General features: G+C 33.4%; 1 protein-coding gene and 1 pseudogene across 2 annotated transcripts; both read right to left on the bottom strand.

The window, feature by feature from the left end:
- Nucleotides 1-4,581: 4,581 nt before the first annotated feature.
- LOC146922241 (uncharacterized) lies at nucleotides 4,582-12,575 on the bottom strand (annotated as a pseudogene). The gene is made up of 9 exons (XR_015012407.1): nucleotides 12,253-12,575; nucleotides 12,030-12,170; nucleotides 10,482-10,570; nucleotides 9,733-9,821; nucleotides 9,356-9,623; nucleotides 9,195-9,270; nucleotides 9,008-9,089; nucleotides 8,736-8,932; nucleotides 4,582-4,926 (listed from the first exon to the last, which is right to left on the bottom strand). The product of XR_015012407.1 is annotated as an uncharacterized LOC146922241 (transcript).
- Nucleotides 12,576-23,367: 10,792 nt separating this feature from the next.
- On the bottom strand, nucleotides 23,368-26,043 carry LOC146922240 (putative transmembrane ascorbate ferrireductase 4). The gene is made up of 4 exons (XM_085715274.1): nucleotides 25,738-26,043; nucleotides 25,594-25,645; nucleotides 25,267-25,463; nucleotides 23,368-23,713 (listed from the first exon to the last, which is right to left on the bottom strand). The coding sequence occupies exons 1-4, from the start codon at nucleotides 25,891-25,893 to the stop codon at nucleotides 23,390-23,392; spliced, it is 729 nt and encodes a 242-aa protein (XP_085571400.1). The 5' UTR covers nucleotides 25,894-26,043; the 3' UTR covers nucleotides 23,368-23,389.
- Between the last annotated feature and the right edge of the window lie 536 nt (nucleotides 26,044-26,579).

Here is a 26,579-nt window from a genome sequence, read left to right as displayed (position 1 = left end):
TGTGTTATTTTAAGTTGTCGACAAGTAGAGAAATATTGCATTGATCACAAGTACAAGCTATACAAATAATTAGATTCCATTGATCGAAATTTCGAAGTACAAGATCTTGAAGATCATATGTTAAAACCATAACTATAATTTTACATTGATGTACAAGAACCTAATACAAGCTAATAACTCTTCCTCTTTTACAACTAGGACTATAATTTTACATTGATGTACAAACAATCTAATACAATCTAATACAGGCTAATAACAGAGGTCACCGATATACCGGAAAACCCGAAACCAACACCCTAAAAACTGGCCCAAAAAATCTGCCCTGCTATCAACAAACAGCAGCCAAACCTTGCTGCTATCAAAACAGAAATAGTAACAGTAACAGCAGCGCCAAAACAGTCCTGTACGCGCCGAATACCACAGCTTCAGCCTCGAAAGCACAACAGACCACGACAGCACTACCGCAACAGACACTCTATAGTGTATACCATCTTCCTCTTCCTCTTTTACATTGATGTACAAACAATCTAATTTAAGCTAATCAACCATGTTCACTTTGATGCTTTCTAAAATCTTCTTGTATTTTCCCTACAAGTATGCTTATATTCTTCAACATGAATAAACCACTTGAAATTCCTCCACATAAACCATTTTGTGACATAACCAACTTCACCAAATAAACCATATCTCCAATTCTTTCAGGTATTTCACCAATTAAGTTAGAGTTGTAGACATAAACAAAACCTTCAATTTGTTCAACCTGGGCAAACTCAAAGGCAAAGGAAACAGTAGCATTAAAGGACAAATCCATACACTCAAATTCAACAATTCCCCAATCTCATCAGAAACCAACAGTACCATTCAAACAAAAAATAATGAGACCAATGATTTGAATTGAAAATTAATATTCTGTAATCACTGTAATCAAATTAAGATTTTTTTTCTTCAAACTAGCGGAAAGACGGGCACTATCGTGCCCGTCTGTCCGCTCTTTCTACTACGCTAACGCATGCGATTATTTTATTATGCTTGTTTGTATAATTTTGATTAAATTTTTTAAATTTTTAAATATTAATGGAAATTGTTGATATATTGATTTATAAACAAAATATTGTCAAGTTATATAACAATTATTTATGAACTCAACATATTTTAGTTTGTGTGCATATAAAATAAAGAAAAAATAATGATCTTTTATTGTTTATTCTAATAGTAATTAGTAACATCATAACATAAATGTATAAATGACATTTTATGTAAAAGAAACATTGTTATGATTGCGATAAAAGAATATCTTTAAAAACTACATTTTTCGTAAAGTCTTCATCTTCTCCTTCTATTTTCCCTTCATTAATGAGAACTTTTGTTGAATTTTGAGAAACTCCTCTCGATAAAGTTACTTATAATTGACCATGACTGAAAACATGTCGTGTAAGATAGATTTCGACATTGGGAATGGTCTGCCCTTTAACATTAATTTTTGCTCACATTTGTTACTAATATTTTTTTAGAGGATTTAAAGTCCAAGCTTTAACATAATATTTTGCTCACGTTTGTTACTAATATTTTTTCCAGAGGATTTAAAGTTCAATCTTGAACACTATTTTTTTCTCACGTTTGTTACTAATCTTTTTTTAGAGGATTTAAAGTCCAATCTTTAACATTATTTTTTGCTCACGTTTGTTACTAATCTTTTTTTTAGAGAATTTATAGTCCAATCTTCAACAATATTTTTTGCTCACGTTTGTTACTAATATTTTTTTAAAGGAATTAAAGTCCAATCTTTAACAATATTTTTTGCTCACGTTTGTTACTAGTTTTTTTTTAAAGGATTTAAAGTCCAATTTTTAACATTATTTTTTTCTCATGTTTGTTACTAATCTTTTTTTTTTTGCTCATGTTTGTTAATAATCTTTTATTAGAGGATTTAAAGTCTAATATTTAACATTATTTTTTGCTCATGTTTGTTACTAATATTTTTTTAGAGGATTTAAAGTCTAATCTTTAACAACATTTTTTGCTCAAGTTTGTTTCTAATCTTTTATTAGAGGATTTATAGTCCATTTAATATAGGGCTAACAAATCTTTTTTTAAAATATTTTGAATCATAATATTTTGTTCACGTTTGTTACTAATATTTTTATCAGAGAATTTAAAGTCCAATTTTTAACATTATTTTTTGCTTAGTTTGTTACTAATCTTTTTTTTTCTCACGTTTGTTACTAATCTTTTATTAGAGGATTTAAAGTCTAATCTTTAACATTATTTTTTGCTCATGTTTGTTACTAATCTTTTTTTTAGAGGATTTAAAGTCCAATCTTTAACAATATTTTTTGCTCACGTTTGTTACTAATTTTTTTTTAGAGGATTTATAGTCCAATCCTCATCGGCTATTATTTTTGTTTAAAAAAAAATTAAAAAAACTCATAGACTCGTGAGAAATAAAGCAGGAAAAAACATAAACTTTGGATTTTTTTTTCCATAAGTGATTATTGTTCAACTTTGATTTTCTCAAATTCTGATTCATTCATTGTTCTAACAAAAAAAGTAAAAACAAAGCTTGAATTGTAATGTTGGCGGAAAGTAAATTGCTCGAAGGATAAAACAGAAAGATATTCAATTCATGAAGCGGACCTTAAAGATATTTCATTCAATGATGCTTCAGAAGTATTAATCAAGTTCGTGAGCCATGTAACTTTCTAATTTTTTAGAGGTGATGAGATGTGATCAGAGGGTACTATTATGAATTCTGGATCGATTTGAATTCATGAGAAGAGACATAAAAAATGCAAATATAATTTTTAAACTTTGTGAGTTTGATCTGTTGTTAACGGTGGTAAAAGAAAGTTAACGGTGACGATTAGTGACATTGATTATTAATCAACGTGTTATTTTATAATTGGCTATTTGTATTTAAAATTAAGGGTATTTTTGGCAAGAAAATTCCAACCCAAAAGTATGCTGAAAGGGGTAGTTTTCTTTATATATAGTATAGATTATCACTATAATTACTCTAATCACCGTAATCCATTCAAATGATAGGAACCGAAATAAACATGAGGAAGGGAAGGAAAGAAATGAATGAACTTGTAAAATAAAATAAAAATGAATGAAGGGCTAGGATGAGTTAAAGTGTCATTAAAAAGAATGGATGACTAAGATTATGTCACAGGAGAAAACCGGAGGAAATTTCCACCGGAGACAATCCCATCCCTAAAAATGCAGTTCTTTTACCCAACCCAAACCAATTAGATTTGATCGGATCAGATATCGAGTTTGGCTAAAACCGACCCACCCCAACCTGTGTCAATCTCTAATGAGTAAATACCTCCTCAAATTTTACACTTATGTGCAAAATGTCATCTGAACTTAACAATAATCAAGCTTATTATATATTGTGTGACTTCCTCTATTGTATTCTTGTTTTAGAACGGAAAAATGCTCCCCTTCTTTTGCCCCACCGAGTTCAAAGGTAACGCAACCCGCTTTCTCTATACCTCTTTGTGATTTGCATGGAAAAACTTTCCATATCTATCTCTGAAGTTGTTCAAGCAAATAATTAGAAACCAATACATGTGTCAAAAAATGGTCCAAGTTTCTTTCTTTTTTTTTTTTTTTTCTTTTTTTTTTTTTTTGCAGACGATGTCTTCCTCTTTTCGAACTTAACTTGCACGCAAGGCAAACTTATGACAAATATTTTTGACAAGTCTAGTTTGGCTTCGGGCTTAAAAATGAATGGTGTGAAGTCTAGAGCCTTGTTCACTAAGGGGGGTGACCAGAAAAATGATAGCAGCACTAATTCTTCTGACTAAGGGGGTGACCAGAAAAATGATAGCAGCATTAATTCTCAGTGAACTTAATAGAGTTGCTCTGACTTTATCAATGTTGAACTATATTCATACTAACTCAATATGCAAGTGAGTTTTCTGCATGTTAGTATATGCCATAATATTGATCAACTCACTAGAAGCTTCATTTGGAAAGGTGGAACTAATAAAAGTATATATTTGGTTGGTTTGAACAAAGTCACTGAATTAAAAAGCAAGGTGGTCTTGGCGTTTGTTTGTCTAGAGAGGTTAATATTGCTATGCTTGGTAAGTTGGTTTGGGATATCCAACATGGTTCCAATAAATCGTGGGTTAGCATGTTGTCTACCAAATATCTGAATGGAAATTCTTTATTGCAATCTCCTAAATCTTATGTCTGACAGGTTTCAAATTCCATATCAAAAGCAAAAGACATCCTTAGAGATGGTTTTAGTTACAAGATAAGGAATGGTAATTCTTTATTTTGGTACTCTCCTTGGCTTTATAAAGATACCTTGGTTCTATGCCCGCTTTCAACTGTATAGCAAGAACAAAATATTCATTTGCACTGTTATGCGGTTGAGATTCTCTCGATCTGAGAAGTTTCATCTTTGACATGATGATCCTCCTCCTGGTCTCATTTCCATTTCAGATTCTGATGCTCGGAGGAATGACCATTTGAGAGAATAGTTGTCTTGTGTTATGACGCCATCTTAATTGGCTTGTGACCAAGATATCTAAATTCTAACAACATTTACGTGTTATGACTCTAGCATAAGAAAGTGAAATGTGTTTTTATTAAGATGACAAACACCTAGTATCTGAGTACAAAAGTTTGTTTTGAAGAATTTGATACTGGTGAAACAGCAGCCAAAATAACAAAGCCACTGAGGAGAGCAAGACCAAGGCCTAAAGAATTTACAACCATGGACTCAGTGCTGTGTTTGGATACATTTCTCTGTGTTTGCAAGAATGTCAGCTTCTCTAATAATCCAGTTTCCGCCGTTGCTACTGCCAATGCATAAGTGTATAGGCCAAGAAATACATGCCAAGGTAAGATCCTTATCCTCACTGATCACATTTCTCCTCGGTGCCAAAAGTTCAAGAAGCCTATTAGCCACTGCAATGCAACATGTTGAACTTCGTTAACTTCGTTATGAATTTTTGTTAAAAAATTAAAACTAAACCATACATAAAAGAATTTTGCTCTTCCCCCTACACTTTTCACTTGCGCCCTGCAGCCATGCCAAAAATGTCCTTGCGTTAGTTAACTAACGCAAGTGTTAAACTTTGTGTTACTTACCTCACACTAGTTTACAATTTCCAAAAGAACAGCTACAGCAGTTTATATGCACAGCAATAACAAGGGGTTGGAACGACACATAATTAATTTCTATCAATGGAAATTCAATTCAAAAAGTCAAGCCTTGCACGGTATATTACGACACCAGTGGTGATAATAACAATTCATAATTGGGATTGAAGTGAAAAGCGCAACAATCAGGACATACATTACATGAATAAAGGGGAAGCAACTAAATTGGAATAAAAGGATAACAATAAGAAACTGGAATTTGGAATTAGCAATCGCTGCGTGAATTCAAATGGAAAAATATTTCTGCAGAAATTCTATTGTAAATTCCAGTGTGAGTTAACTCACGCAAGTGTTAATTCCAGCGTGAGTTAAGTTGCGCGGCGTTAGTTAACTAACGCATGGGTATTTTGGTCAATTTGGCTGGGTGGGAATGAAAAGTGCATAGGGGAGAGCAGAAAAAATTTGATATGTAAGAAATAGTATGATGTTGTTGAATTATATGATAAAGTCGATATAATTCTATCCAAAAACATACTACATCAGTTAACATACTTAGTGTATACATAGTTGTGGTGTATTTTCTCCTCACTTGAATTGTGAGAAATAGTATGATGTTGTTGAATTATATGATAAAATCGATGTTGGTGAATACATATATGTTGATTGATTGTGATATTGTTGGTGAATACATATATGTTGATTGATTGTGATATGGTTAGTGAATACATATATGTTGATTGATTGTGATATTGTTGGTGAATACATATATTTTAATTAATTGCGATATTGTCGGTGAATGCATATATGTTAAGTGATGGAGATTTTGTTGGTAACTTCTTTTCATAATTTATAATCCAAGTAAAAATAATTACTAGTACTGTAATCAAAGTAATATAATAATTTGATAAAAACTAAAGAAAAAAATACACATTTTCTGAATACGTCTATATAACATACACACATTTTCCATTGTAAAGTTCACCATAAAAAACAATACACTCTCATCTCTTCATTTTTTTTCCCTCTATCTCCAATTTAAGTCATGGCAAAAGTAGGAGTTAGTGTTGGTCTGAAGTATGACCGTGTACATGAAACTAATGATGTTAATTACGTTAGAGGACCCGTGAATTCCGCCGTTCGAGTCAAGGACTTGTTGATAAATCATTTTGGGTTTAAGTTTGAGGACATAGCCCTTCTCATAGATGAATATCCGACGATGGCTTGTCCTCCAGAAAATAACTTTGAAATAAAACCAAGTGTTGTCACCCACGAAACCCTTTTGACACTGTTGCTGAATTTGTTTTGAAAATGAATTGGTTTTTGCAATATGGGATAAACGATACGAACTTTGCAAAACTTTAAAATTTTAAGTGAGTTGGCCTACAAGACGTTGATGTATACACTACTGCACTCATATATTAGTGCAATAATGTATACATCAACGTCTCGTAGGCCAACTCACTTAAATTTCAAAGTTTTGCAAAGTTCGAATCGTTTCTCCCATATTGCAAAAACCAATTCATTTTGAAAACAAATTCGGCAACAGTGTCAAAAGGGTTTCGTGGGTTACAACACTTGGTTTTATTTCAAAGTTATTTTCTGGATGACAAGCCATCGTCGGACATTCATCTATGAGAAGGGCTATGTCCTCAGACTTAAACCCAAAATGATTTATCAACAAGTCCTTGACTCGAACGGCGGAATTCACGGGTCCTCTAACTTAATTAACATCATTAGTTTCATGTACACGGTCATACTTCAGACCAACACTAACTCCTACTTTTGCCATGACTTAAATTGGAGATAGAGGAAAAAAGAAGGAAGAGATGAGAGTGTATTGTTTTTTATGGTGAACTTTACAATGGAAAATGTGTGTATGTTATATAGACGTGTTCAGAAAATGTGTATTTTTTTCTTTAGTTTTTATCAAATTATTATATTACTTATTACAGTACTAGTAATTATTTTTACTTGTACTATAAATTATGAAAAAAAGTTACCAACAAAATCACCATCACTTAACATATATGCATTCACCGACAATATCACAATCAATTAACATATATGTATTGACCAACAACATCACAATCAATCAACATATATGTATTCATAACATCGACTTTATCATATAATTCAACAACATCATACTATTTCTCAAAATTCAAGTGAGAAGAAAATACACCACACTACGTCTCCAAAAAAGTATGTATACACTAAGTGCATTTGTTGTTTTCTATCCTACATTCAAAAATTTGATATGTAAGTATAACCGATCTTTAAATTAATAGCTAAATATCTTGTAAAAAAAATTAATAGCTGAATAAGTTTCTTTTAAAATTTATTTATTATCATTTTAATTACAATAACTAAATATCACTAAAGTGTTAGCGAAATAAATTATAATTTTTCGGAATTTTTATTGCTCATAGTAGTTAATTGATTACTTTTTATGATAGAGCATACAAAATTTAGTGTGATTCTTATAAACAATAAAATGATGTTTTTCTTATGAAATTATATTTTCTAAGATACAAAAGTCCGATAAATAACTCTTTATTTCATAAAAATGATTGTTACTTTATTGATTTATAACCAAGTGTACCACCAATGCAATTTAATTTGCGAATGTACACTAGAAGAGCATATACTCAGATAATAATAACTAATTGGGTACTTATGCAAATTTATTAATCAGGAGGAATACAATTAAAAATACTTAATTGCATTTTTGTTCCCACATGGAAAAACTTTTTGTTTGAGCGATTTTTGCCCCTCTTGTTTTCAAACTTTTTGGCAGTTTTTCGTGGTTTTCAATTTTAGATTATATGATAGTTGGCTTGTATGCAAGTCAATAAATTATATCATCTTAGATTACTGTCAAAATCGCTCAAATAAAAAAGTAGAGGAATAAAAGTACACAATCACGATAGTTTAAACTAAAAGTTTAATGATAATAGGTTGACAGGATAAAACAACTTTACACATACGACAAAAAAAACATTTAGAATTGTCACATAAATTAAAAATAGTAATTCATGTAACAATTCTGAATATTTTAATGGTTATATATGTAAAATTATTTTGGATATCAACCCATCGGCGTTAAACTCTTGAATTAAAAAGAACATGAAACTATGAAAGTATAGGTCCTAAATTTGTACAACAAGATGAATGCTTATGTTGGGCATTTTGTATTTTCCTTCTTTGGGTCAGAATTCTCTAATTGTTTTGATTGTACTAACAAGCTAACTTGGACAGCAGGTCGTCATCAATCATTCATTGTCCGTCACATATTTAATGCATATTACACAGTAACGTTATTCAAATAGAAAACACGCCAAAAATCATTCATAAGCTAAAAACTCAAAACTGATACAAAAAGAGTCTAATCTTCAACCTCAAATCAATATCTATTAAAATTTATTTTCTTGATCAATATCTATTAAAATTTATTTTCTTGATGAATAGGTGTCAAGATATAACTGGATTATTTTCTTCAAAATAAATCATAAATTTGATTTAACTATAACAAAAAAAATACTATTACCTAAGTAAAAATTAATTTAGAAAGTCTTTGATTTAAAAAATGTAAAGAAATGATAGAGAATACCCACCTGAGCTCCAAAGAGGGATACACAAATCAAACCCATCCATGAATGAAGGCTGTAGAAATTAGCCACAATCCCATCATTTACTTGGAATTTTGTCCAAATCCCAAATATCCCAGAAGCTAAAGCCACCCCTTGAAGACATAAATGCACCGATTTTTTCAACCCCCTTGACCCAGGTAACCATCTATGCACCAAAATTGCTGCACAAACATTCATTCATTAAAATAGGGGGGAAGCCTAAGAGATCATACCAAAAACTTTTCTGAGTATACTACCATCTTCAGCCAACATGTCCAAATAAACTCCAGGAGATGTTATCTCTTTCACATCCATATAACCTGCTTTTTTGATTGATACCTGGACTGTAAAAAAGTCAGGTTTTAAGAGATGACATACATGTGAAGTTTTCCATCATGCATATTTAAAAATTACCTAACTACTTGTCTTTATAAAACCACGTACCTGGTCGATTATCCCAAAGAAAAATCCATACTGCAACTGAGTTCTCCATTCCATTAGATCTTGTCGTGAAATGAATCTGCAGTTGAAAATTGACATATCTTCCATTCAGTTCAATGTAATTTGATTGTGAAGATTATAAGAGCAATGGAATACAAATTCACCTATCAGGAAAAAAAAATTATGTCTTCTTTATACTCAGTTCCACAACCATTTGAACTATTCTTCCAAGATAATTTGCTGGGGACCACACCGGCTTCTGCCAAGACTTTAGCATTGAATAGGAAAATATTATAAATCATTCAAATCTCTGCCCATAAGAAACTTGATTTTGGGTTCGAGTGAAATTCCATAACTTTTATTACCTTGAATAGACTGAAAATCACAGAGCCAGACAGGGATACAATTGGAGCAATCCTGTGTTTTGGATTTCTGGAGGACAAAGAAACCCATTTTAAATGGAAGCTATGCAAACCTACATGTTTGCGCTCTAAATTAATTCCTGACAATGACGTTACATGAATGATGCACGGGAACTAACCTTTCCAACGACGAATTTAATTTAATTAGCCATCTAGCAAATTGTCTTCTGGTACACAATTCATTAGCTTCCACATCATCTTCAACTATCTAGACAAATCAGCACAAACCATAATTTCAAGCCTAGAATTCCACTAAAGAGTGCAAAAACACTGAGCATAGTTTTAGTGCAACATAGTAGAACACAACCGATGTGAGAGAACAAATTACAAAAACATATTGCATTTAAGCCCTAAGCAGCACAAATTTATGCCTACCATAGGATACGTGTAGCCCTTCATCCAGAAATTCTCAAGCCCAGAGAAATACTAAGTTAGACATTATCATCATACATACTAATGCATTAATATACTATCTATACGAACATGTGTCTAGCTTTTCCCTCGATTCTTGCTTGTTTTATCTTTTCTTCTAGAACATGCACATCAACTAAAAACATATGCAGCATAACCAATATCGAAACAAATGACTCCAGCAATGTTCAGCAAATGCCAGTACATTGAACTAAATAAGGTAGAGAGCTATGATTCACATGTCTAAAAAATAATTAATATATTTAAAAAACAAATTTTCAGAAATAACCAAATATAATGACATCTCAATACCAAAAAGAAAAAGAAAAAACTGATAATGTTTGTACAATAATTATTCTTTTATTTTATGAAATGATCTTGAGTTGTACAGAGTACACCTAGGTGAATACTACTTGTCTGCCTTATATATATAAAAACCATTCTTCTAGAAACAAACCTTCAACTTCTTTAAGACTGACAATGCTTCTTCTTGGGTGGAATCAGCTGAAACAGGGATTGTAACTCGTGCCGGCTTTTCAGTAGTTTCTGATATGCAGGGTAGAAAAAGGATGAAGATATTTCGAGAAATATACAACACAAAAAGTAAATACTCAACCTTAATCTTAAACAGAAAATATCAAACTATTGAAGCAATAAAAAATATCTTGACAACAACCACCAAGCCTTTTCCCACTAAGTGGGGTCGGCTTCATAAATCAGACAACAACGCCGTAGTGTTTGTTCTATCAAAAACCATGTCTTTCTCCCACTCATTAATCTCTAGATCCTTCTTAATAGTTTCTCTTATAGTTTTTCTAGGTCTTCCCCTACCTCTAGTGATTTGACTCCCCTCCATCTGATCTATTCTCCTTACTATAGAATCCACAAGTCTTCTCTCTACATGTCCAAACCACCTAAGTCTAGTTTCTACCATCTTTTTTACTATAGGTGTGTGTTACCCCAACCTTCTCTCTCTAATGTTGTCCTTTCTAATTTTATCTTGTCTAGTCTTACCACACATCCAACGCAACATCCTCATCTTTGCTACACTTAATTTAAGTTCGTGTTGGTTCTTAAGCGCCCAACACTTTGTCCCGTACAGCATCACCCGTTTTACCACTTTCCCATAAAAAAATTCCCTTCAACTTGAGCGGTACTTCGCATCACATAAAACACATGAGGCACTCCACCAATTGAACTAGAATTAAATGTTTCGATCAAAACTGGACCAAATAAAATTTGATGTTAACAAAATATAGCAAAACAGTATTTGAGAGCAATTCTTAGATCCTGATGATTCTAAAAACATTAAGGAAAATGACAACCAAAACATTAAGGACAATGGTTAAAAGAACTACTATCATTATTTCTGGAAAACGAGATGTAGCACTATTGATGGAAATCTAGATGTATTACTAAAGAGAACAGTTGATACACTTTGTGCCCAACCTATACTGTTCTAACTGAAATGGTCAGAACCATTCCCTTCTATGTTCCCTCCCCTAAATATGGTTGCTTATTTATTCCAACTAACTGCTGCATAAGCAAATTTGCGAACTTCCTTTCTCAGCCCCTTTATTGAGATTAGACATATAGCCAGTATCCTAATAGTAGTTTTTAATTAAATGCAAAAAAAAAAAAAAAAAAAATTAAATTACAATTTGAGTAAACACTCATTTTCCGTCTTTGAATGTTTTATAGTGTCACAATATTCCCTGAAAGTAATGAAAAGAATATATATATTTAAATAAAAACAAAAACTCCTCCAATCTATCATCTATTAGTCATTTTAGTCTAATGTCGTCAACTTAGTCGCTAAACTCCGTGAAATCTTGATAGCCTGTCACGTTTTTTAGCCACCTAAGATGTTGATTTGTCACACTGATGCAAAACATAGTCAAAGGGGACCAAATTGAAGGGTAAAACCACTAAATTGTTCACCCTCCTTAATGCAAGTTTAAATCTGGTAATGGGGGTGATGGTAACTAAAATTGTGGTTGCTTACCAGAAGTAACAGTTTGAACAACCGCTTCTTCAGCAGTGGATTCATCAAACTCCTCCACCACAGCTCTGTCTTGATCCCCATGCGTGGTGGTAATCGCACTCCACATTCGTTGCAACGGGGTTGTGAATTGAATCTTGAAACCTAAACGCACATGAATTTGAGTGAGTGTTGACAACAAAAACAACAAATAAAGTGAAACAGAAATGACTGACTGACTACCCACCATTATTATTTCTACTGGAAAGGGAGAGGGCGGCAAGAAGAAGAGCGAGGGAAGCAGTAGCAGCAGCAGCAGCAGGAGCAAAGGAAGAAAATGGTTTGTGGGCGGTGGTGGAGCGGGCGGGTGTATCGAGGTGGGCCCAGCCGTTGAAATCGGGAGAAGAAGTAGATTGGGGGGTGAGGTGGAAGCAACGACGTGAAGTGGGAAAACGAAAAAGAGAGGGTTTGTAATTGTTGTTGTTGGTAGAGGAGGATGGAAGGAATAGAAAGAAGGAAGAAGGGTTGGGTGTAGTAACAACACTACAAGGCCACATTATTGTTATTATTCTCTTCAATATTTATATTATTGAAGAGAAGCCCCAACGGTAACATACATTTATTCAAGCCAACAAACTATACATTTCTCTTCATACATATTTAACTCATGCAACGGTAATATATTTTTTTTTCACTCATGCAACAGCTAATTTTTTTAACATATATATTTGATTATTTATCCTATTCCATGGTAAAAAAAAAAAACTACACATTTCTTTTGAAAATGAACCCCAACAATCAAGGATTTTGGTCCAATTATATACATTATTTAATATATTTTCGTATAATTTTCATTTAATTTTATTTATTATTTAGATATTTTGATTCATTTTGAGTATATTGTGTGATACATTTTATATATTTTCATTACACATTTTATATATTAATGTAAAATATAATTTAAAGTAGTATATTGTAGTTGTAAGATAAGTGAGACCCATTTTAGAGTTTTAGAGGAGTGGTATGGATATTTAGAAAATGTAGTTGAGTGGTTTAAATAATTGGGATGTGTAAAGTAATATAATATATTATATTATGTGGGTCCCATTTATACCACCCATTTGGGTGGCATGGATGTGGGTGCTCTTAGGTGTAGTAACAACATTACACCCTCCGGTCACTATTATAAGCAAAAATCTATATTTTGAGTTCATTAAATTAACGATGTATATTTATTATAGACCCAATACATTAATTAATGAATGAATCTAAAAAGTAGATTTTTGCTTATAATAGTGACCGGAGGTAGGGGTGGACAAACGGTCGGGTTCGGTCGGCGGCGAACCGAAAACCTCGAACCGAATTAAACCGCGGTTGGTATACCTCAACCCATTCCCGACCATTTAAAGTTTCGGTTTCGTTGGATATCGGTTTGGTCGAGTAACGGTTTTCAGTTATGTACATGGTGGTCATGTATCCATGGGCGGAGCTACATGTATGTGAGGGGGCTGGTCTATTAATATTTACACCTACAATCCTTTAAAAACTGCATCATGAACCCCCTGATTATATAAGACCATCTCCAATGGGGTTATTGAAAGGGTGTTGAAGGCTATTGAACCATTGGAAGCTTGCTTGTTGAAGATGACATGGAGGAGTGTGGTGATGAATTCATTCAACATATTGAATCCTGCAAAGCTGAGACACGCGGCACTTTGTGATTGTTTGAAAACGGGCGCGTGCGTTACACGCGCCGACAGGGCGCGTCACGCGTCAGACGACACAGAGAGAGAAAGAAAAATGGGTGGATTAGGACAGGTGGCGCGTTTTGACTGGCTGGGTGAAATTTTAATTATCTTCATATTTTGGACTCAATTATTTCATTGGAAAAATTATTTTTTATTTTTTATTTTTTTACCAAAATTCGTGATTTTTTTCCTCTATAAATAGAGACTTGGATCATTTGATTTGGACACAGAAAAAAAATCAAGTTTTTCACTCTCTTAATCTTATTATTAGTCTTTCTTTTGAAGTTTTAAGCTATTTGTGTGTCGCGTGGTTAGTTTGTTGAATTGCATTTTAATTTAAGAAAATAAAAATAAGTTATTTAAATAAATATTGTTTTTGAAAAAATTAATTGTATTATTTTAATTTAATTTTTTTTTGAAGGTAATTGTATTATTTTAATTTAATTATGATCGATAATTATAATTTTATATAATTATAAAAACAAAAATTAAATAAGAATAAGAAATAAAAAGTGGTGGGGTAGGGTGTTGAATGAAAACCATTGGAGTGGTAAAAATTGAATGGGTGTTGAATTAAGAGAGAGAAAATGATGTGGAGTGTTGGGAATTGAAAAAGTGGGTGTTGAAGGTTGTTGAATTAGTTTTGCCATTGTACATGGTCTAATGTTGCACTCTGCATCCAATCAAACACTGTCAGCGCTAAACTTGTATCTTTTGACTCTGTGTAGCGCTACTGCTACAACCACAATGTATGTGCAGTGCTATTTACAAGCCTACAACCACATCTAACCCTACATTTACCTTTTTCAATTTCTTAATACGTTTTTTAAGTCTACTTTATGTAATTTCCTTTATCTTTTGTCATTTCCTTTAATTTAAAATTATTTCATGTGCACTTTTGTTGGATAAGTGTTATTTTAGTGTACATTTGGTTCCACTTTGGAGGGATTATAATTGATTTTGAAGATGTAGAATTGACTTTTATGTTTGGTTGTTGTCGAATAGAATTAATTATGTCTAAAAAATTGATTCTACTTGAAACTAGGATTTGTAGCTTATGATTTTAGAATTGATTTTCACACACAAATTTATAGTTCAACTTACTTTTACATAAATATATACAAACACAAATCACTTCTGGTTAGAATTACTTTTGACCAAAATTAATTCTATCAAAATTAATTCTTTCCACCGCACAACCAAACAGACACTTAGTTTCTTTGATATTTAAATTAATTTTCCTTATTAATATTTTACTCATTATAATTTGAAAATATTCAAAAGTATTCATATGATCCCAAAAATGAAGTCATTGGGGAAGTTGTGAAATTTTACCACTGAGATAAAGTGATGATCATGTAAGTTACTTGCACAATTAATATATTTATAGCATAATAATTCAAAAATAAAAAATATTCGCTTATATACTATTTGATAATAGCTAAACAATTGTCTCGTGACTTATATTTAGAGAGATATGTTCGACAACATTGATACTAAACCAATTATACAACGATTTCAAAAAATAAAATCGTATAAAGGACAATTGTAAAGTATGTATGTAAACTTTTGAATGCAATATTTTTTTAATGTATATTATTATAATTATTAATTAAAATTTAAAAGTCTGAACCCCCTGCTTTAGGGTCCTGGCAACGCCACTGCATGTATCTGAGTTTTTTTTTTTTTTTTCTAGTTTCTTCAGTAATTTTACACAGTATATGAACAACGACGAAGAAGAAGAAGATGGGTCCTTCAAAAAATTTAATCTGCCAGGCTTTTTAATAAAAATAATAATATTTAGAAAGAGAAAAAAAAATATTTAATGGAGATAATTAATTAGAAAGAAGTGACTACACGGTCAGAGACTATTCAGTATATTAATATTTAATATTAATATTAATTTTTTTACTTTGTGTGTGTGTAGAACTGTCAAGAAACCCACGTTTCAAGGCCATCAACAAAAATGTTGGTCCAATAAGAGAATGCCACCTATGCTGCTATGCATGTGTTGGAGCTTAGCCAAAAGCTATATTGAACCAAAAAGCTAGGCTTTTAACCACAGTTATATTTAAGAAAAAAGAAATTAAGAGAGAGAGGCATCTCTTTCCTTGCTTTGTTTGCGCCATTTTTACACCACGGGTGTATTTTATCTTCGAAAATTGCTGTTGACACATTGCATAAGGCTGTGTCACACATGTAAAAGACAGTTTTGCCCCCTCGGCAGTTAACTGTCAAGGAATTCAAAATCCGGCTGCAGTTAACTGTCGAGGAATTCCTCGGTAGTTAACTGCCGAGAAAATATGTTTATCAGATGAAACAGTCACCTGCTTCCCCTACACATTATTTTCTCATCAACTTCCATAAACTTCATCTAATCCCCCCTAAATCCTAAATTTTTTGTTATCAAATCTTGCTCCAAAATCATTCAAGCATCAAGCATAGGATGTATCAACACACTTTTGACGTAAAAAAACAGGTATTGTACATTTTTTCGGTTGATTTTTTGTTAATGTAATGAGTTTCTACGTCAGTTACGTAGAACCCTGTCATGGGGAATCTCGTTAGTTTACTGTCGAGGAAAACCTCAGTAGTTAACTACCGAGGAATACTTGGGAAAAATTTCCACAACGAAAAAATGGCAGCTACTGCCATTTTTTCAAAAAAAAAAAATTCTTTGTTTTTTTTGTTTTAGTTCATTATGACATTGATGTTTATGCATTAGTTAGTTGTTAATTTATATTTTTGTGTTGTTTAATTATAGTAATGGTCAAGAACGCGGAAGATGTTCCGAGAGAGACAAAACGAAATTTTGTCCAAATTTGCGGAGATGTCAAACCGCCTAAGGTTGAAGTCAAACCAAACATTGATGGAGCTTCCGTCCATGTTGAAGCTTCTAAATATGTTAGCCCCGGTGTCCTCCCACTTCAAGCCCACGAAGTTGACATGGCTAGGTTTTTTGGAACGACGTTAAGTGGAAAGATAGAGAAGAATTGCTTGGGTGGGTACGTTGTCAAGCAAATAAGGCGGGATTTACAATTGTTACACAAAGATCAAGCTTGGTCCATCCAATGTTGCGCCTAGTGTGTGAAAGGAGTGGAGCTCACAAAGTACCTAAAAAAAACCGAAGCATGCGACAACGAGCTCAAGAAAATGCTGGTGCTTGTTCATGATTAGTGGATATCAAAGTACGCAAACAAAGGAATGGGAATTGAACATTCATAATGAAGCTCACAACCATGCGATGGAGCCGACTTTAGAAGGGCACATTCTTGCCGGTAGATTAAAGGAGGACGACAAGAAGATTGTACATGACTTGACCAAGAGCAAGATGCTTCCAAGAAATATTTTGATACACTTGAAGAACAAAAGACCACATTGCATGACAAATGTGAAGCAAGTGTACATTGAACGTCAGAAAATATGGAAGGCAAATAGAGGTGACAAGAAGCCGTTGCAATATCTAATCTCGAAGTTGGAGGAGCACAACTATACTTATTACTCAAGAACACAAAGTGAAAGTATTACAATCGAAGATATCTTTTGGGCTCATCCAACATCCGTTAAGTTGTTTAACAATTTTCCAAAGGTTTTGGTTATGGACTCCACCTACAAAACCAACATGTACAAGATGCCAATGTTTGAGGTAGTTGGGGTAACTTCGACCGATTTGACATATTCGGTTGGGTTTGGATTCTTGATGCATGAGAAAGAGGAAAACTTTGTTTGGGTTTTAAAAATGTTGCGTAAACTTCTTACATCAAAGATGAATATGCCTAAGGTGATTGTTACCGACAGGGATGGGTCTTTGATGAAAGCGGTTGGAATTGTTTTCCCGGAAAGTTATGCAATGAATTGTTACTTTCATGTGCAAGCAAATGTTAAACAAAGGTGCGTCTTAGATTGTAAATATCCTTTGGGAAAAAGGATGGGAAAGAGGTGAGTAATCGCGATGTTGTTAGAAGATCATGAGGGCATGGAAAGCTATGGCTGAATCGCCCACTCAAGAGTTATATGCAAATGCATTAGTGGAGTTCCAAGATGCTTGTAGTGATTTTCCACCTTTCCTAGTCTATGCCATGACCACCTTGAATGAAGTGAAGGAGAAAATAGTGAGGGCATGGACAAACCGTGTGTTGCATCTTGGTTGTATATCCACCAATAGGGTAGAATCGGCTCATGCTTTGGTGAAGAAATATTTGGACAATAGTGTGGGTGATTTGGGTACTTGTTGGGAGAAAATACATGACATGTTATTGCTTCAATTCACTGCGATACAAACAACCTTTGGTCAGAGCGTTACCGTGTTGGAACATAGATTCAAAGATGTCACTTTGTACTCCGACTTAGGTGGTCATGTGTCTAGATATGCTTTGGACAACATTGCTATGGAAGAGTCACGTTGTAGGGAAACGTTGTGCATGGACAAGGAAATTTGTGGTTGTGTTCAAAGGACATCTTACGGCCTACCATGTGCATGCGAAATTGCAACTAAACTCCTTGAAGAAAAGCCAATTTTATTGGATGAGATACACCACCATTGGCGAATTTACGCATGGGCGAAGAAAGTAATGAACTTGGTTTTTCTGTCGATGATGAGTTGAAGGGTATTGTAGAACGTCTCAAGAAACTCCATTTCCAAATGAATCTTGAAGTCAAAGAGGCTTTGCGGCAATTGGCATTTCCTGAAACCACCATGATGTCTCCACCACCACAAAAAGCAACAACCAAGGGAGCCAAGAAAAAAGTGGACATTGCGAGGTCTAAAGGAAAAATTACATCCACTAGTCGGATCCCTTCTTCTTGGGAGGTTGTTGATTCCCAAAATCTGGAAAGTCAACCGTCGCCATCACCAACAACATCATCATATAAAAGGAAAAAAGGTGCTCGTCTTGGTAAAGCACCAATTTCCCCACTTCCACCACCTTCTCGGCATCCAAAGCCTAAGGCTATCCCGGTTATGAGGCCTATTGATTATATGCCACGGTTCATGCTTCCATTTATTGAAAAAGTTGTGGATGTTATTGGCGATGGACATTGTGGATTCTGGGCTATAGCCGAGTTCATGGGCTTTACCGAACAAAATCATCTCATGATTCGTACACATCTTATTCAAGAATTGAAAGATCATAGAGATGATTATGTTGAAGTATTTGCGGGTGAGGATCGTTATAACTACATTTTAAATGGCTTACATCCTCCCGCAAATACAAAAAGTTGTGCACATCTTGTTGATAAGTGGTTGACTTTTCCGGACATGGGACATATTGTTGCTAATGTTTACAAAAGGTGTGTGGTCGTGTTGACAAATCTTGAAGTTGGTAACTCAGAATCTTTTTTCCCACTAAGAGAGCCACCACCGTCGGGTAAGCAAAAAACTCCCATCATGTGCCTTGGGGTAATTCCGAATCATTTTGTGCTTATTTACTTGAAGAATGGTTGTCCACTACCTCCATCATCTACGGAGTGGCACAATCACGAGAAACAAGATGCGGTGACTTGGGAAGATGAGTATTTGGATCAACATGAGTTGTTCCGAAAGCTCATGGCTATTGAAAGTGAAAACAAACCGTCGAAACCACAAAAGGAGTCAAACAAAGCGGCGCCTATTTTGTTGGACACTCCCGAAAAACCAAAGCAACAATTTGAAGTTATTGCGGAAGATGAGAAAGATTCTATGTCACTTGATCTTCTCCAATCACTTGCCCTTTAACGAGTGATTTTTTTGTCGGTGTTAGTCCGTTTTTTTGGTAAAAATTACACCGACGTATATTTTGGGGTCGAAATTGTAACACCAATTTTTTGTGGCCAATATATAAGTAACATTATGTAATTTATATTGATATATATATATATATATATATATATATATATATATATATATATGATAAAATGACTTTTATTTACTTGAAACTAGTGCAATACTTATTTATAGCTTATTAATGTTTACGCATTTGATTTATTTGTTATTACATTCCATTTAATTTTGTTTTAATCTATGATTTTTTTCTTAAAGCTTTTGTCAAGTGAAATATGTCTGAGGTTGCAAAAATTGCAGGGCGTGTTAGGTACTCCGCGTTTAAAAAGACGATTAAGGTTATGATAACGCCGATGGACTCTCTTGATGATTTGAAGGCACATCACTTGACAATGCCAATGATAGACCTAGGAGAAGATAGAGATGAATACGCATGGGAAACGGCAAGCTATATGCCTTGACTTATTAAAGACAATAGCGACGTCGGATTTATGTTTCGGAATATGGTGGAAAATAATGTATTATATATGTATGTTCGTTCCATATGCAATTGTGATGAATGTAAGTAAGGATTTAATTTAATGGTGTGTAATAAGTTGTAATGTGTTGTTTGATTATGCACACTATGTTCCGTTTTGATGAATTTCAAACTTTTGTGTAGTTTGAACCAAATGTCGGTTTGACTTAATTATGGACAATTGTAAATGATATTGTATTTTTCTTGTTTATGACCGAGTTTCAATGTTGTATGATTTGAATTGCCTTTGGAAATGCTCTGGTTTAATTACAGGTACAAACTGGACTTTAAATGGCTTGGAAATGCTTAGCATTTATGCAGAACCTGCTGTCTGCATTAATGTTTTTCTCGGCAGTTAACTACCGAGGAATTCCTCGGCAGTTAACTGTAGCCGGATTTTGAATTCCTCGGCATTCCTCGGCAGTTAACTGCAGCCGGATTTTGAATTCCTCGGCAGTTAACTGTCGAGGAGGCAAAACCGTCTTTTACATGTGTGACACATCCTTTTGCAATGTGTCAACATCAATCTTCTTTATCTTGTTCTTTCTGTTATGTCTCTACAGCTCGGTCGGTTTCAGTCACCGATGGATAGCTTTTCAACGTCCGAGTTCGCCCGAAACAACCTGCACAAAACCGATTTTGAACACCCGAAGACCCGCTACCCGATTCAACTACATCTGAACTCTTACCGCTGTCGTCGGTTATGACGGGTTACGGTCGGTGGCGAAATTTTGTCCACCCCTAACCGGAGGGTGTACAAGGCCACATTATTATTATTATTCTTTTCGAATTAGGGTTGAGAGCAGAGAACGAATGTATATTCACTCTGCCCACTGCCTTCTGCCGATGTCTCACACCAATGCCTTTTCTTCACTACTCCCTCCGGTCACATTTATAAGCAAAAAAACATTTTTTAAATTCATTCAATACTTAATGTATTTGGTCAATATAGAGACCAAATACATTATGTATTCAATGAACCTAAAAAATACATTTTTGCTTATAAATGTGACCGGAGGGAATACTTCCGAAATTCTTTCAACGCAATTCTTTCGGGAATCTATGCTCTGCTTCAACCGAACCTTTTCAAACTCACTCGCCTCAATGCTAAGGACAACGAGTTCACTTCCACTATTTTTTATTTTTTTAAGGAATTTTTATTTTTTTTATTGTTCTTTTATTGAGTAAATAGAAAGGAAACAATACACCTCAAGATTAGTACTCGTGAGCTTAACTCAGTTGGTATAAACAATGCATATTATATGCAAGATCCGGGGTTCAAATCCCGGCCACCACAAAAAAAAACCTCAAAATTAGTATAATTCTTGCAAATATCCTCTGAAATTAGAGAAAGACAAAATTTCCCCTCAACATGACGTGGTTGTTGACTGTTTACATGGACCGTCATGTCATATGAGATAATTGGTTTTTTTTTTTTTTTTTATAATTTCTTGATTTTTATTTTTTACTAACATTCGCTTAAACACTCACACCTTGTAACTATATGAGTAGGGGTGTTCACTGTTAGAGTGACCCGATCACCCAACCCGAACCAAGCCACATTTATACAAACTCATTCAAGTTCAGGTCCATCCTGAACCAACCTATTCAAACCCGTAGTAGTTTGGTTCGGGGGATTAAGATTACAAACTTGTGAACCAAACTTGTTCAGCAAAATTGTAAATTTTTAATTTTTTATTGTATAGTTTAAGACATTTATACCTTAATCTTAAAGTGTTTTAAATAAATTCAAATGTTAGAATTTTAAATATTGAAATTTAATTTGAATATTAGAATTTTTATGAAATAGAATGTCATTTTATTTGGATTTTTTTTAAGAAGTAAGGTTTTAGTGACCCGTTGACCCAACCCGAATCAAAACCCGATCATTATCGGGTTGGTTCGGTTCAAGTTTGATATAAAAATGCAGGTCTTTTACCCAACACCCAAACCAATTAGATTTGATCGGATCAGATATCGGGTTTGGCTAAAACCGACCCACCCCAACCTATGTCAACCTCTAATGAGTAAATACCTCCTCAAATTTTACACTTATGTGCAAAATGAAATTAACAATAATCAAGCTTATTATATATTGTGTGACTTCCTCTATGTATTCTTGTTTTAGAACGGAAAGATGCTCCCCTTCTTTTGCCCCACCGAGTTCAAAGGTAACGCAACCCGCTTTCTCTATACGCTTTGTGATTTGCATGGAAAAACTTTCCATATCTATCTCTGAAGTTGTTCAAGCAGATAATTAGAAACCAATACATGTGTCAAAAAATGGTCCAAGTTTCTTTCTTTCTTTTTTTTTGCAGACGATGTCTTCCTCTTTTCGAACTTAACTTGCACGCAAGGCAAACTTATTATGACAAATATTTTTGACAAGTCTAGTTTGGCTTCGGGCTTAAAAATGAATTGTGTGAAGTCTAGAGCCTTGTTCACTAAGGGGGGTGACCAGAAAAATGATAGCAGCACTAATTCTTCTGACAATATATCGGGTTTCCCATGCTCAAAGGGAGAATAAGTAGAGAATGATTCATTTTTGTGGTGGATAAGCTTTACTCTAGATTAGCATCATGGAAAAATAAGCTTCTCAGTGAACTTAATAGAGTTGCTCTGACTTTATCAATGTTGAACTATATTCATACTAACTGATCAATATGCAAGTGAGTTTTCTGCATGTTAGTATATGCCATAATATTATTGATCAACTCACTAGAAGCTTAATTTGGAAAGGTGGAACTAATAAAGGTATATATTTGGTGGGTTTGAACAGAGTTATTGAATCTGAAAAAGAAAGATGGTCTTGGTGTTTGTTTGTCTAGAGAGGTTAATATTGCTATGCTTGGTAAGTTGGTCTGGGATATCCAACATGGTTCCAATAAATCGTGGGTTAGCATGTTGTCTACCAAATATCTGAATGGAAATTCTTTATTGCAATCTCCTAAAACTTATGTCTCACAGGTTTTGAATTCCATATCAAAAGCAAAAGACATTCTTAGAGATAGTTTTAGTTACAGGATAAGGAATGGTAATTCCTTATTTTGGTACTCTCCTTGGCTTTATAAAAATACCTTGGTTCTATGTACGCTTTCAACCGTATTGCTAGAACAAATATTCATTTGCACTGTTATGCGGTTGAGATTCTCTCGATCTGAGAAGTTTCATCTTTGACATGATGATCCTCCTCCTAGTCTCATTTCCATTTCAGATTCTGATGCTCGGAGGAATGACCATTTGAGAGAATAGTTGTCTTGTGTTATGACGCCATCTTAATTGGCTTGTGTGACCAAGATATCTAAATTCTAACAACATTTACGTGTTATGACTCTAGCATAAGAAAGTGAAATGTGTTTTATTAAGATGACAAACACCTAGAATCTGAGTACAAAAGTTTGCTTTGAAGAATTTGATACTTAGGCGAAACAGCAGCCAAAATAACAAAGCCACTGAGGAGAGCAAGACCTAAGCCTAAAGAATTTACAACCATGGACTCAGTGCTGTGTTTGGATACATTTCTCTGTGTTTGCAAGAATGTCAACTTCTCTAATAATCCAGTTTCAGCCGTTGCTACTGCCAATGCATAAGTGTATAGGCCAAGAAATACATGCCAAGGTAAGATCCTTATCCTCACTGTTCGCATTTCTCCTCGGTGCCAAAAGTTCAAGAAGCCTAATAGCCACTGCAATGCAATATTTGAACTTTGTTATGAGTTTTTGTAAGAAAAGTGAAACTAAACCATACATAAAATATCTATACACTATGTACGTCCCCAAAAAATTATGTATACACTAAATGCATTTGTTGTTTTCTACGGTACATTCAAAAATTCGATATGCATCGGTATAACCGATTTTTAAATTAATAGCTAAATATCTTGTAAAAAAGGCTAAATAAGTTTCTTTTTAAATTTATTTCCTATCATTTTAATTACAATAACTAAATATCATTTAACAAAAGTGTTAGCGAAATAAATTTTAATTTTTCGGAATTTTTATTACTCATAGCAGTGAATTGATTACTTTTTATGATAGAACATTTTTTTTAACAGCAATTTTATGATAGAGCATATAAAACTTAGTGTGATTCTTATAAACAATAAAATAATGTTTTTCTTATGAAATGATATTTCCTAAAATACAAAAGTCGATAAATAGTTCTTTATTTCATAAAAGTGATTGTTAATTTATTGATTTACAACCAAGTGTATCAATGCAATTTAATTTGCAAATGTACACTAGAAGCGCCTATACTATGCAAATTTATTAATTAAGAGGAATACATTTGAAAATACTTAATTGCATTTTTGCTCTCACTCACATGGAAAAAATTTTTGTTTGAGCTATTTTTGACCCTCTTGTTGTCAAACTTTTTGGCAGTTTTTCCTGGTTTTCAATTTTAGATTATATGATAGTTGACTTGGATGTAAGTCAATAATTGATATCATCTTATATTCTTAGTGTAAATTTTAAATTTAAATTGAAAGGATGACTATTATCACAAGAGAAAATATGAGTCAAAATCGCTCAAATAAAAAGTAGAGGAATAAAAGTAATAGTTTAAATTAAAAGTTTAATGGTGATGAGTTGACAGTATAAAACAACTTTACATACACAATCAATTAAACCATTTAGAATTATCACATAAATTAAAAATATTAATGTGACAATTTTAAATGTTTTGATGATCATGTGTGTAAAATTATTTTCGATTATCAATCAACCATCGTTAAACTCTTGAATTAAAAAGAACATGAAAGTAGGTCCTAAATTTGTACAACAAGTTAAATGCTTCTGTTTTGTCAAAAAAAAAAATAAAGTTAAATGCTTCTGTTGCGTTTTGTATTTTCCTTCTTTGGGTCAGAATTCTCTAATTGTTTTGATTGTACTAACAAGCTAAATTGGACAGCAGGTCGTCATCAATCATTCATTGTCCGTCACGTATTTAATGCATATTACACAGTAACGTTATTCAAATAGAAAACACTCCAAAAATCATTCATAAGCTAAAAACTCAAAACTGATACAAAAAGAGTCTAATCTTCAACCTCAAATCAATCAATATCTATTAAAATTTTATTTCCTGATGAATAGGTGTCAAGATATAACTGGATTATTTTTTCAAAATAAATGATATATTTGATTTAAATATAACAAAAAAAATACTATTACCTAAGTAAAAATTAATTTAGAGAGTCTGATTAAAAAATGTAAAGAAATGATAGAGAATACCCACCTGAGCTCCAAAGAGTGATACACAAATCAAACCCATCCATGAATGAAGGCTGTAGAAATTAGCCACAATCCCATCATTTACTTGGAATTTTGTCCAAATCCCAAATATCCCAGAAGCTAAAGCCACCCCTTGAAGACATAAATGCACCGATTTCTTCAACCCCCTTGACCCAGGCAACCATCTATGCACCAAAATTGCTGCACAAACATTCATTCATTAAAACAATTAAACTAAATACAAATTGACCAATAATGACTTGATTTCATTATGTAAAATATCCTAATCCCAATACATAATATTTTTGGGTTGCTAAAACTAGAGTACTACCTTCTCCACTTAAAAGGATAAATCCAATGACCATGAGCACAGGATGGAGAACCTGCAATTAAATTAAAATTAAAATAAAGCTTATGCATTCTTTGATGTAATTAAATAAAAAGGGAATGAAGAAAATAGAGGTTATGTATGTACTGCATAGATGAGATCCTGTTGAGGAAGAGAATTAGGAGTATTGAGGAAGCTAGATTTGAAAGCAAGAGCCCAGAAGAGAACAAGAAATGCTACTGAAAGACCACAAACTCTCGCAAGAAAAAGCAAAGGGAGTAGTGAGGGAAAGACAGTGGCCATAACAACTGTAACTAAATGTGTTTGTTAGTTTGTAAAGCTGCCTCTCACTAGTCAGTGACTCACTACTAACTAGTACACTCTTGGATGGCTGCCGACAACTTGGCTCTTAGATCCACTTTTTCTTCCACTTCAAGGTTAAAGTAACTTTTACTCCCTCCGTCCCGGAATAACTGACTCATTTTCTAAAAAAAAGTGTCCCAAAATAACTGACTCATTTCAATTTTCAATACAATTTTCATCATTCCCAATACAATAGTACTACTTTTATCATTCCCAATACAATATATTCTACTTTCCCCTTTATTTATACATTTTTCTTAATATGTGTGAAAAACAAAATTGTGTCAATTAAATTGGGACGGAGGTAGTAATATATATTGGTTCCATTACAAGTGGACTCATTTCATTTTGTAATTTTAATTTTGGATTGAGAAATGACATCTGTACCATTTTTTTTAAGGGTTAAATATGTTTTTAGTCTTTATATTTTGCGTCTTTTTGAAGAACGATCCTTATTATTTTAGGGGCTGTTTGGTATCAAAGAAACATTAAGGAAAGATTGTATGAGGATGGAAAGATGGCTGATAGTGCTTCTTTCCATAGTTTGGATTAAAATGTCAGCAGGGAAAGAAAGTTACTTTTTGGTGGGCCCCACGTGCAAAAACAATCCCCTCCATTTTGTGAAG

The sequence above is a fragment of the Medicago sativa genome, chromosome 5, assembly GCF_051527215.1.
Source record: "Medicago sativa cultivar Bolivia chromosome 5, Bolivia_mono, whole genome shotgun sequence".
In the NCBI taxonomy this organism is placed as follows: domain Eukaryota; kingdom Viridiplantae; phylum Streptophyta; class Magnoliopsida; order Fabales; family Fabaceae; genus Medicago; species Medicago sativa.
The sequence above is the reverse complement of the archived record's forward strand: the minus strand, read 5'-3'. Positions and strand labels throughout refer to the sequence as shown.